The sequence below is a fragment of the Urocampus carinirostris genome, chromosome 7 (genome assembly GCF_059441175.1).
Source record: "Urocampus carinirostris isolate Australia breed hairy pipefish chromosome 7, RoL_Ucar_1.0, whole genome shotgun sequence".
NCBI lineage: Eukaryota > Metazoa > Chordata > Actinopteri > Syngnathiformes > Syngnathidae > Urocampus > Urocampus carinirostris.
This window is the reverse complement of record NC_142355.1, coordinates 16,591,840-16,605,419: the sequence shown is the minus strand read 5'-3', so window position 1 is coordinate 16,605,419 and position 13,580 is coordinate 16,591,840. Positions and strand designations below refer to the sequence as shown.

Genomic DNA, 13,580 nt, shown 5'->3' with positions numbered 1-13,580 from the left:
GGGAATATCTTGGCCAATGTAGAAGATAAATAAGAATGCTAAGTGGACATTAACTTTGGCTGTTTTAATGCTTTCTTGTCTGTGTTAAAGATGAATATTCATCTGCGTTAGTGAAGAGACGTTAGCGCAAGGAATGAGGAAATGTCTCCGGGGTTTCTTTTTATTTTATCATTTTCTGTCTCTTATCAGGCAGCGCCCCCTCCTCCGCCCCACCAGCACATCTAATACTTCAAGGAGCGCACTTACTTTAAGATCTATTATAAATGATTAATTCAATATTTATGACTATTTTAAGCTTCCTATTAAATGACTTTGTATCCCTTTAACGTCGACATCCTCGTCCATTTTACGCTTTTTTCTCGGGAAAGAGTCTTGCGCCGCGCATTCCCTTTCTTGTTCTTTTGATGTTTTTTCACAATTAAACCAATATTATTTTTTCGCATCATGCACTTTGCATGCAAGTGTGTGTATATACATTTGTGTGGGGGGAGTTAAGAGATAAGGGTGGAAAAGTGGCTCCTCTCCTTCTTTCAGGACCATTAGCTCTCATTCCAATCACAGAAGCCAGCCCAGGGGAAGAGGAGGAGCCTGCAGGGCTTGATGAAGGCGGGTGGGCGTCTGTGATTTGGTGTCCTGCAGGATGCTAAATTCAATACCTTCACCACACCGATTGCTCTCTTCAAGGCTCAATTCAGATGGCGATGTCATCAGGGGACTTTGCTGTAGTAGTGTGTTGTTCATAAGTCAATTCTCATCTTAATTCTCCCAACAAACTCATCAAAAAATGTTGCCGAAGGAGGACTATTTTTCTTCCTCCACGTCTTTGTATTAACATCTGGGTAAGGCTGCTCCGATTAGTCGACGTTGTTAATGAAAAAAAATAAAAAATTGGAATAGTCGACAATAAATTCCATTGTCGCCAGACACAATTATCCAACAGGGTGAGGCTTCTTACATCATTAAAATCTCTGATGAGAGTTGCCCATGCGCAAGTGGTAACATACAGAAATAACCGTGTCAAAATAAAGTATGTGTACCAAAAGTTCTCAGGTTTGGGAGCATGGGAACCTACATATGGTAAATAAAAAGACTACTTGTAAAGTTTGCTAAGTAGACTTTGTGTATCATGGCAGTTTCTCAGTGATGCATGAACATTTAACGAGAATAGTTAGACAGTTAAACGAGACTTTCTGAAAAGTCTGGCTCAAGTGGCATCCAACCGTTACAGTTTTGATGACATGCATTACACATTTTAGACGTGTATATTTTGCTACAACATAGAGCTAGAGATTTATGCCATACTGTGCCTGACAAACGTAATTAAAATGTAATGCAGGGAGTTTAAAGAACTGATGCCAATCTTTAAAATGTTAAAAACGACAAACGTCATTTGTCAAACTGTTGAGAATAAGTTCTTTTGTAAGACTTCTCAGACAACCACTGAATGTACTTCACAAAATGCACGTAATATGAGTTTTGTTTACTGTTCTACTGCTGCCAAAGAGCCTGTTCTTGGTTTACTGGGATAAAAACATTTACTTGATTTTAGTGTATTATTTGGACAGAGGTTTATTTAGAGCCAAAGCAGCATGATACTAAGCGAAGACTTATTTTTTGGTACTCATACACTGAACTGTCTTCCTAGGGAAAAGAAAAGGCACAATAATAAGTGCAATTTATGGACTGTTCTCAAGGATATTGAATAAATGCTCCAACAGCTTTTGCGAACAGGCGGTGATGTCATGACAGCCGGTGATGTAGCGCAACAGCAACCGAGTATCTCCATCCTCCTCGTCTTCTTTATAGACGCGTAAGGGGAAGTGCGTAAAGTACGCGAGAGGTGGAAAATCATTCGTAAAGCGATACGTCTTGCAGGAGCGATCTCTATCGATCTTTTTACCTTCTCCCGTCTTTGTGATTATGTGGATTGATTATTAATGTCTGATGCAGGAGAATACAGTCACTACAATTGAAGTCATTCTTTCAAGCGTTGTCTTTTTTGTGTAAATGGGACAACTGTACCAATTTTAGTCTATAACTTCCATATTTCTTGACTGATAGAGAATATTTTATCCCACATTAAATGCAAAACAGTACAAGGCCAGGTGATTATAGACACGGCACCTACATTCAGTCTATACACTTCTAGAAAATGGAGCATCCATCCGGCCATATGTAGAAATATGGTTATATTTGGTTGATAGTGATGGCTGCTTAGTGGCTGCCTACTAACTGAGGAAGGCCTTTGAATTTATTTGTGCATCAATCAACCAATAGGTGAAAAGCTCCTCCAGTTGTTTGAATAACATTTGTTGAGACAACATACACAACATCCCAGCTGTGTTTGGGCAGCGGGCAGGGGACACCCTGAACTGGATGCCAGGCAATCTCGGGGCACACAGAGACAGACAGGTTACTCGTTCATTCACACATAGGGACAATTTGGACCGCCTAATTAACCTGACATTTATGTTTTTGGAATGTGGGAGGAAACCGCAGTGGCCGGAGGTAAACCACGCAAGCACGGGGAGAACATCCAAACTCCACACAGGAAGGTGCGATCTCATGACCTCAGAACTATGCCGCACACGCTAACCACTGCGCCACCTTGCTGCCCATTATTACTGTATACGTAATTATATTTTGTGGCCATCATATGGACGTTATTGAGAAAACAAAAATGGGGCGTGAAAATGTTTTTATCTTCCTTTAGCATTTGAAGGAATTCAACTTTGTGGGCGATAGAAAGCATCTTCCTCTACCTTTTGGTGCTTTTGTGGGTCCGAAGCATTTTGTTGACATGATGGCCTTTAGAGAAGCTCGAAATTGAAAAATACAAATACATCCTGGACCTTGAATGAATGAATGGATGAATGAATGAAAACTTTATTTCGAACATTAAAATAAAAACAGAACAAAAACAATAACTCAACAAAAAAGTAATGTTTCATAATATGTTCGAAAAGGGGTAGTAAGAAGCAGATGCTTATATTCCCTACCCCTTCATCTTCCCTATTAAATACACCAATGATAATAACAACAATAGTAATAATATAATAATATTAGTTATGATATATCAATAGCAACAATAACAACCTTAATAATGTTGATGTACAGCCAGACACAGGCAGAAACGGGGCGGGATGACTGATTAGCTAATCAGAATGCCAAATACAACTCCCCAAATAAGTAAAACTGCGAAAAGTAAACCGCGATACAGCGAGAGATTACTGTATTGTCTTGGTCCTCCAAAAACAACACAGAGTCCATTCACTCCTAGCATTCGGTTTGTCTTCATATCATCGCCTTAAGTGTGGGGAAACTACACTTTGTGTGTGCCTGTTTCTGTGTGTGTGTGTGGTCGACATCATGTAAGAGTGACAGCAATGATGTGTGACCGCGGCTGAAGCAGGTGACAACAGTGAGGTCTGATTTACTAAAAGGACAAGAGCATCCGAGTGGAACGTGGCCGTGCATCCTTCACTCTGTCACGCAGATAAAAACCTCGTCCGTCCGCCTCGCACTCTGTCAGGCAACGACAGGTGCTCAACACTTTAAGGTCACCCTTTGTTTGTCTGTAAACGCCACAGTTTGTTTACTTGTAGCACCATGTTGATGGGTAAAATAAAATTGTATTTTTTTCATGTCATGTCAAATTTCATGCCAAAGACGACGTTACGTAAAAAATCTAATCAAATCAAACCTTAACAAATCCATAACAGAAACAAAAATGGCTGTGACCCATTAGAGCAGCACTCGCATCGAGATGTAAAACCATTTTTGAGAAGCATTTCCCTTTTTGGCGGCGTTATTTACCTCTAGAGTGACCTGTTTAAATGCTCGTAAAATATTATAATCCTGGCCTAAATTGCCCTGACTTGAGAGTGCAGAATGTCTTTCCGGGAAAGTTGCTGAGTCAGCAAAACCAAAAAAACAGAGTCCGTTTTTTGGGCAGTTTTCACATCTGGGATAACCTACCTGACTCCCTGTAAAAGATGGTGTTGATATTCAACCCACTTCTCTGGGTCCGACAGTGCTGCCTTTGAGCGTGCCGAGGATGGCAACGCTGGCTTTGCTGCGCAAGAATCCATCCCGCGGATCTTCCACCACGCAACACAAAAACCTGAGACTGTATAAACATTTACATATTTCATATTTCTGTTTCAGTTGAGATTACATTAACTATTTTCCCCATCAATGACGGAATTCCTTAAGAGTTGATTAAATCATTTAAGGCTGTCCATCATTTAGACGGGTTGGAAATTGGAACATAGACCCCAACAGCAGTAAGACCTTAAAACAAAGAAAATGAAAGAAAGAACAATGACTGGTGTAAAAAATAAAGGCAGGGAGAGAGAAGCCCGGCACGGCCCAGCCCGAACCTGAATTTCGGTTCTGGCTCTGGCCTAAGATCTTACGTCTACATCTAACTGTCTGCAGACATTCTGTCAAAATTGAATGATGTTCTGGTCTGGAAGAGTGGAATGTCTTTTTGGTAAATAGCAACAAAATCAAAAGTGCTGAGCCAGTTTTTTGGGGAATTTTCACACCTAGAGTGACCTACTTGATTGCTGACTGCCTGTGAAAGATGGTGGTCACATCTAAACTCCTCCCCCCATTTTTTTACAGACAGACAAACAGATATACATACTTGATAGATAGATAGATAGATAGATAGATACTTTATTCATCCCTGCAGGGAAATTCACATTTCCAGCAGCATCCCTTCGCTGAGAACAATACAATAATAAAGCAAAAGGAATACAATATACAAATACCCAATGTGACGGGCTAATACCCACTGTAGCGTGTTGTATAGAGTATTTAAATAGTGCTACATAAAATACACACTGCAATAAAAGTACGGTAATATGCAATGTAGGGGGTGTTGTTTAATGTGGGCCTTTACTCCGCTGGGTGGAGTTAAAGAGCCTCATGGCATGAGGAAGAAAATATCTCTTTCCGTGGCACAAGACAGTGACAGCAGTCTGTCGCTGAACTGCTCTTCTGTCTGGATATAATGCTGTGTAGTGGATGTGATGAGTTGTCCATGATTAACCGCAGCTTTTTCAGTGCCAGTCTCTCAGCTACTGTTGTCAGGCTGTCGAGCTATGTGCCCTTATACATAATTCGCTTTGCTCGCGAGTGATAACAATTAGTTAAGCACCGATAGTTATCAGGACGCAACGTATTACTTTATTTTTTCACTTTTTTCAGTACTCCTCTAGAAAGTCATCGCCACCATAAATGATGCTCACGTACACCACTATGAGAGATGTCCATGGCAGTAATTGGCCAAAGGTTATGTTTACTTTATATAGTTTCTCCACTATGCATCAGCATTTGTATATTTAATTAGATTTATTTTGGATAGTGCTTTGAGCAGTTAAGATATTGTGAGTTGAAAAGAATGAACCACGTTGAACTTTAAAATGGCGCTCTTAAATGCGAATGCAGCATTTTATCAGATATGCAGAACAGTTATCGAGCATCCCTACTAATAACCGTATTTTATTTCCGTCAATTTTAACAACCATGTTGATGAAGCTCACTGCTAATATCGGCATCGATGACTCTAGCTCCTATAAATGGGGATTAACAACAACGGATGTTTCAGTTATTTATTTGATTGTATTTTTTGTAATATTGTTTATTTTTATACTATTACCCTTAACCTATTTAGTAATGTGGCATTGTATCTCTATTTTATGTTATTGTAAATTATGTTGCACCATCATGTCACTTTTTAATATCATTGCACATTGGAGATGTTTTAATGACAATACATTATATTCTATTTTAGACCTGGTAGCCACATTGGCCGAGCTAGCTGCTAGTTGGAACAAATATGTGCTGGGCACAAGCAATGGAAACATGAAGGCCAACTTAAGGTACACACGATTAAAAAAAAAACCCCAAAAAAACCTAATGGTATCATAAATTAAATGAACCATATTTCAAAATGTGAACGACTTGAAAAACAACATGAAGCTTGACTTGAATGTTGAATTCCATGTTAGTGTGCATGCGTGTGCATGTTTGTGTTTGCACATTATCAATACGTCCTTGTGTTGATTGGTAATCAATGGAAATATGATTGTTTCTGTTAGAAGGCTGAAATGATTTAGAACAGAGTGACGGATGTTTGCATTGTACATTGAGGTTATTGTCAATAATTGACGCGTGTGATTAATCTGTCAACGAGGATGAGAAAGGAATTAATGTGTATGTTCATGAAAAAAATCTCCATTTGGAAAGTGAAATAATTAAGCGCTGCAGAAAGATCGATATGAATACATAAAAATCATTTTTACACCAACTATTGTAATATAAAAACTCAATCAATTAAATTATAATAATTATCAGAGAATATAGATAAAGAGTATGCACTGATTCAAAACAGTTCTATATTGATGATAAAGTGCTGTTTTTTAACCGAAAGCAAAAATGATAGACTCCAATAATTGTATCCATGTTTTCATCCTCTCTTTCTCTCTCTCTCTCTCTCTCTCTCTCTCTCTCTCTCTCTCTCTCTCTCTCTCTCTCTCTCTCTCTCTCTCTCTCTCTCTCTCTCTCTCTCTCTGCTCTCCTTTGTATTTCTCTTTCTTTGCTTTGATGTCTTTGTCACTCTCTTTCTTTTATCCCTCTCATTTGTTTCTCTTTTCCTCTCACTCAGTGTCCCCCTCTCTTTTTCCTCTCTCCTTTTCTATGTCTCTCTTGATAATGTAAAATCAAATGTAAAATATAATTCAGATCAAACATATCCAAAGTCCGCCCCGGGGGCCAGATTGGCCCGTGATTAAATTTTTACTGGCCCCCGGACTCTGTCATAAATTTAATAATGTGTGTCCCACCAATAATGTTGACTACAGTATGTACAATTTAAAAAAATAAAATAAAAATCACCATTTCACCATATGATAGCAGTAGCCCTTTGGCCATTTTTCCGTGGGCTTTCTGTGAGAATTTTAAGCCACCTTATTCCTGACATGGCGACTATAAATAAAAAAAGGAATGGTGACTGTGAGGGCCGCTGCTTCCAGGACAAGTGGAAATGAAACATGTTTTAACCAAAATCCCAAAAAATTGTGTTAGCCTAATTTGCCAAGAGACTGTGGTTGTTTTCAAATAATATAATATCATGACGCACCACCGAAGAAAGATGCCGACTACAAAAAGCTAACTGGAAACAAGCGATGTAAAAAGGTGAAGAAACTGGAGGCTGTTTTAACAGCACACAAGCACTGTTTCACGAGACCTCTGAGATTTGATCACCTTAGTGGAAATGTTGGAATCCAGGCTTAAAACACACTTATATTATATAGCTTATGAATGACCTGTATTTCAGGTTGACAATATGTGTGTTATTTGTTGTTAATGCTACATCCACTGCAACCTGGTCATCCTTTTTATGTTTTATTTTCTATTATACTTTAATTATTTTATATTTTAGTTTTTAGGTTTTTGTTTGTTATCGCAACATCCATTGCAGCCTGGTCATCCTGGAAGGGGGATTACCACATGTGCGGTCCTTTCTCAAGGTTTCTTCATTTTTTTCATGGTGAGGTTTTTGAGTTTTTCCTTGCCCTCATGTAGGTTTTAGATCAGGGGATGGTGTAATAATAGTAGTTTTCAATAGTCTATGGTCTGTGCAGCCCTTTGAGACTCTTTGTGATTAAGGACTATACAAATTAAAATGACTTGACATGACCTGGCTTGACCATGCGCCCCACTGATGTAGACTCTTTTGCTCACAATCCGCCTCAAAGACCTAATTCATGTTTGTTTTAACCTACCACTCCTACGTAATACCAAAAACAGAACATGACTTTCTGCTGCTAAATTGACACCAACATCTGGACTTCAAGTGTGTGGTCTTTCTTAGCAAAGGACCAAAGTCAAAGAGAATATTAGAAGAAAGGTTTGGCCATGCAATGAACTGATGGCCTCTTACACGCGTGTTGGAAGTGGAAGGAGAAGCCTATATCTTACTTGCTATCATTTCCTAAATGACCTCTGCTTTCATCATATGATGGATTGTGTTGTGCTCATAGACATTCATTTTCCCCAACCAGGCACACACACACGCACGCACACAAGGTTTACTTACAGGAAGAACATGTCGGTGTGAGGGTAATTCCTTTAAAACAACTACAGCTTCGTTACAAGCTCTGTGGCACGAAGAGCAAACGTGGGACACTTTATTTCCTCTTCCCGTCAAGTCCATGTCCTCGTCTCAGTGGTGCCGTCTTCTCATTAAGTCAAGTAATGAGCACATTCGCGTGCACTTCTGCAGGTCAGCTCACGGCAGATGCCGGAGAATTAGAAACTGTGATAGGATAGGCCGGGGGAGGAGTTCAACATTTTCTGTCATTTCATCTCAAACAAGAACGTTTTATGCAAGTATAGTTGAGATGTAATATATTGGAATCAAAATGGTCTTTATTGTTATTTATGACAAGATAGTGAACATTGTCTACAATAATATCAGATATGGCACTACAGGATAAACATGTAATTAAGACCTAAAAGAGAAAATTTAAATAAAAGAATATCAGGATAAATAGGCAAAAATATTTTTTTGGTAGTGTTTTAAGAACAGCCAGAGTTGTGAGTGCACCGTGACAATAGTTCAATAAAAAATAGTGCGATGACATTTATCAGCAGCAAAATTCCTAAAATAGGCGATAAATAAGATATGATGACCGATTTTTTCATACAAAGGCAAGATAGGGTGTGCGTGTTTAGGGTTGTGATGGCCCTAGCGCCTTAACGTTTTCTGTGTAGTCCTTGTTTTAAAAAGACAGTGTTTATCTATGACCATTAGAAGTTGCTCTATAGTCCAGTACAGCCAAAAACAAGTGCTCAAAAGCACTGGGAATAATGTAAACTACGGAGACTCAATGCCACCAAACGTTGACAATTGCAATTTTTTAATTTTTATTTTTTAACCCACAAGGGCATAATGGTGTACAGCTTCCTCCAGGTGAGATTCATTTTATGTATATGTAATTTCAATTTCTCAATTTACGGATATAAAAAAAAGCTTGTTTATTTAATAATTCATGCATATTTGCCTATTATTCAAATAATTTAATATGTTTTTGTTTTTTAACCACTAGTGGGCACATTGTCCATACGCATTGTCCCTTTAAATGGCAATGAAAGAAAACAATGCAAGTTTTCTTCACACATAAAACTGCAATAAATTCAATATGTCCTAGCTGTTTTTGCACAGTATCAACAAAATGTGTTTTTTTCTGTTGTTTATTTTTTTTTTTTTTCACTGCAGGAACAGTATGTTAAAAAAGGGTACTTTATTTTTTGGAAATAAAACGACGAGTGAATATGCATTATTATTTTTGCAAGATGGTGTGCATTGTTTGAGGGGTCCTTATGTACAATATCTTCTCTATTAAGTATGTGTTAACGATGGCCTGATAGCTAAGCCCCTCCCCCTTTACTGATTCAGACAAACATTATATGAGGAACGATATGGCGAGTGTCTCAATAGGCGGCATTTAGCAAGAGACAATGCATTTAAGGCCCAGAAATATCACTTGTAATCTCAATGTCACTATAGAGCCCTGAACTATGCATTGAAAGGTTGTATAAATAATTTTATTGTTGAGATCGATGAAAAGCTTCAGCTTCCGAAAAAAATATACAGGTCACAATTTGAACGTGATAAACGTCATACATTTTTTTCACTGTCCTAAACAACAAGATAGACGATCAGCATTGTTTATGCACTGCAGGGTAAGACATGTGATATATCATCAACTAAATAACCTTTAAAATGGGCTCTGTTTTTGCTACTATCGTTATTAATCTTAATCTAGTTGAAAAGTCTATGCTTGCCTAGTAAGATTTTCTTCAGCCACGTATGACTACCAAAATACAATAACAATCACAAAACGGGCCATTGAACTCCCAGTAAACAAAGTGACGGGATGTACTTAGCTAACATCAACCTAACGTTATAAATGTTAATGCTATAAATAACTTTGTATTTCTCTCCAGCAGAGTGATAATATGTTGCGCCAAATACAATGTTGACTTACTTTAGAACAGATATAGACATCCTTATTAACTTTATCCACGTTGAGTTGGTGCTGTGGACGACCACCAACACCCTATCGCCCAGCCTCTCAGGATACCTCATATCATATTTTGTATGTACCTCATGACCATTGAGCCTTTCAAAGTTTAAAATGTAAGACAAAAAAAGTGAACAAAAACTGACTAACTGCAATGCATTTTAATGGACGGGAGAGCAGAGAGTCTCCGACTGTATTGGGTTGGTTACGTGCACTGCGATTGGCTCATCAGATTTGAGGACAGGGCTTAACCATAAGTCAATTCTCACTGAGTGCCTATCTGCTTTAATCTTACATTTAGCCAAGCTGTTTGTGGTGGAACACGGCGAGCAGCAGAATTGGGGGTAGGAGGGAGTGCTGTAAAAATTAAAAACTTCATGCTCTTCACTGCGATTTTTTTTTTTTTTAAGAGTGGCATAAAAATTGTAAATATATATGAGAATGCCTGTTTGAAGTACAGTCCAAAGGGCACCCCAAACCCCGAGACAGATGAAAAAAAAAAAACAGTAGAGTGGAACCTCGGTTCTCGACCATAATCCGTTCCAGAACCCTGTCCGAAAACCGATTTGTTTGATCACCGAAATCATTTTTCCCATTAAAAATAACGTCAATCGTTTTAATCCGTTCCAACACACTGAATGTTTGCCTTGAATGTTTAACGTAAACATAAAGCTAACCCAAGCTAATCGTACGTTCGCGTTATCGTAATCTTCCGCACGAAAGATTCCCCTAACATGAACGTGTAAAAATAAAAAAATCAGGTAGTTTACAAGTCATTTAGCACCCGGGTTTCCACAACAAGTGGTGAGCGGTTCATTGGAAAGAGGGCTCCGTTCCAACACCCTCAATGTTGGGCTCCGTTCCAACACCCTGAATGTTTAACGTAAACTTAAAGCTAACCCAGGCTAATCGTACGTTTGCGTTATCGTAATCTTATGAATAGGATTTCTTACCTTTGTGGTGGTCAGCAGAAGCCGCTCGCACACCTCTTCATATTTGGCTATTATTTCTTTCTTAAATGCAATAGTTGTACGCACTTTCTTCGGAGGCATAATAAGGGGCTAAAACACCTGTACGCCGCTCAGCATCGCACCCTAGTGTACACACTCACTCATTACCGGCATTCGAATTCCGATTTTTTGACCGAACAGCGAAGCAAGAATTTCTCGAAATTTTTGGTCGGACACCGATTTGTCCGAACTGAGAGGCGTTCGAAAACCGAGGTTCCACTGTATGTCTAAAAAAATTAATGTACTTGCACGTGCAACATAAGAAGATTTATAGAGGCTGCAATGATTACAAAAGTCACGAGATTAAGCATTAAATTAAACATTTAAATTCCATACAGCTCCTTTAACTATTTGTTGACCAATCATCCCACTGCATCCGTCTGGATCGAGCCTCAAGCTACCACATTTCTATCTCCGTGTCAAAAATGGTACCGCTCAATTATTAAACAGAACCTTTGCCAATGGAAATGACCTGTAGGACGTCTCGTTGCGGTCACCTTTTGTCTGACTGAATATTTGAGTGGGAGTGCGCAGGGAGAAAAAGATTTGATAGCAACAAGCTGGTGCGGGAAGTACGGAAGTGCTGAAGTGTAGGACGAGTCTGTCGTCCCTGGAGTGAGCGACCTGTCTTGTCGAGTAGTTCATCATCCCGTCCCCGGTGAGTGTGTCTGCGGCCGGGTGCCGCTGTAGCTATAATAAGACATAAATAAGAAACCAGGAAGCCTCCTCCGCTGTCTTGCCATCTCTGTTAGGCTTTGTTTTGCTTTCAGAAAGTGTTATGCGTAGATATTTGTGCTTACTTAAGAATGGTGACCCCCACTTTCCTTCTACATCTAAGCGCCAACCAACCACACAGAACCAATCTGCCAACGTCAGTAATGACCGTTGCAGTGTACATCGACCATACATGCATAACACTCAGAAAGCGGAATAGTTTAAATATGATTGTTTACCCATCATTTACTAGTACTGTATTTTCCTGACTGAAAGTCACTCCAGAGTTTAAAATACACTAAGCTAAAATTCAAAATTGGGTGGGGAATATATATATACAGTTACACTGAACTATTTAAATACATTTTGACCACCTTGGCTAGTAGACACTCTGCCTTTATCACATTCCCCTGCACAAAACCATCCTTTCTTGACAAATTTTAAGCCCAACGATACCGGCAAATTATATATCTATGCTAGAATAACATTGAAACAAAAAGAGCTTTGTGGGTTTTTAGCAGACATGGGGACTTGAGACTTAGTGACTTGGACTCGAGTCGACTCGAGTCGCTGTTTTTATGACTTGTGACTTGACTTGGACTTGGCAATCTAAGACTCGGGACTTGACTTGTGACTTGACTTGCCCAAGAAAAAAATACTTGGGACTTACTTGGGACTTGAAGGTGAAGACTTGAGACTTACTTGAGACTTGCACATGTGTGACTTGGTCCCATGTCTGGTTTTTAGAATATTGAAATGTGTCACTACATGTTGTCATCAATTTATGAGTTTTAGTACTTTAAATCATTACATCAATATTTTAATCAAGTTGATAATATACTGGTAATTCATGCGTCTTATGATCATCCAACTATTCAAATGTTCTTGTATTATTTACTTGTTGCCACGATATATCCAGTCATTATACAGCCTCTACATTGTTCCAAATGGGGTTCTGAGTAACAGTTGAGAGGGATGTCTTAAGTCTTATGGAACCACCAGCACAATTTAGTCAGATAAAGAACTTGTGTGAATCTGGTGTTTTAGGATTTTTACACTATTTTTTGTGTTTCGCTACTTTGGTTGTCAGCCATCTTGAGATCACAATTGTCAAACCTTCAAAGCTTCTGTAGCCCATAATATTCAGTTTTATTTTATTTTGTATTGTAATCAAAATTTCAATTGAACTGCTCCTCCAGAGATTTTTTTTATCCTTCTTTCATGCGACCCGGATGTTTTTCCGAACACTTAGTGGAAGGAAAGGTATGCTCTCCATCAAGCTCAAGCATTATTTGAAAATAACAAAAATTTCAGTACACATACCAGTTATAGTATGTGCCAATTCTAGCATTTTTTAAGGTAATGGTACTTTCCTTGCTAGCCCATGCCAGTACCGGCTGCTTCATAATAGCCATTAACCGTCAGGACATGAAATTATAGAAAAACTAAATAAAAGCAATATTAAGGAGAAAATTGTGTTGAGGTTTAATTATATCACTCTTAAAATGTCAGTGTTTTTTTTTTTTTTTACAGAAGGTACATTTTATGTTTTTTGAATACCTTAAGATTGCGGTATCTGTATTTGCCTAAAACAAATGTGGTCTGTACCATCCTTATTTCAATTTGCTTCCTCAGTTGTGAAACAAACAAAACATCTCTTGGGTACATTGTAATATTTTTTTATTACGTAAAATAAGCAGCAGTTCATGAAGCAGAGATTTTTTTCATCCATCATTCTTTACTTTTTCTGTATCCG

General features: G+C 38.5%; 1 protein-coding gene across 2 annotated transcripts in view; it reads left to right on the top strand.

Moving 5' to 3' along the window:
* The window catches only part of wwox (WW domain containing oxidoreductase), a 295,918-nt gene that overhangs the window by 227,508 nt on the left and 54,830 nt on the right, over nucleotides 1-13,580 (top strand). Inside the window, exon 9 of one of the 2 annotated variants that reach the window (XM_088339911.1) lies at nucleotides 5,804-5,837. The exons of the other annotated variant lie outside the window; for it this stretch is intronic. Within the exon in view, the coding sequence (XP_088196037.1) occupies nucleotides 5,804-5,812 (9 nt within the window). The 3' untranslated portion in view covers nucleotides 5,813-5,837. Of the gene's footprint in view, nucleotides 1-5,803; nucleotides 5,838-13,580 lie in introns of those variants that run through there. 2 annotated transcript variants of the gene reach the window in all.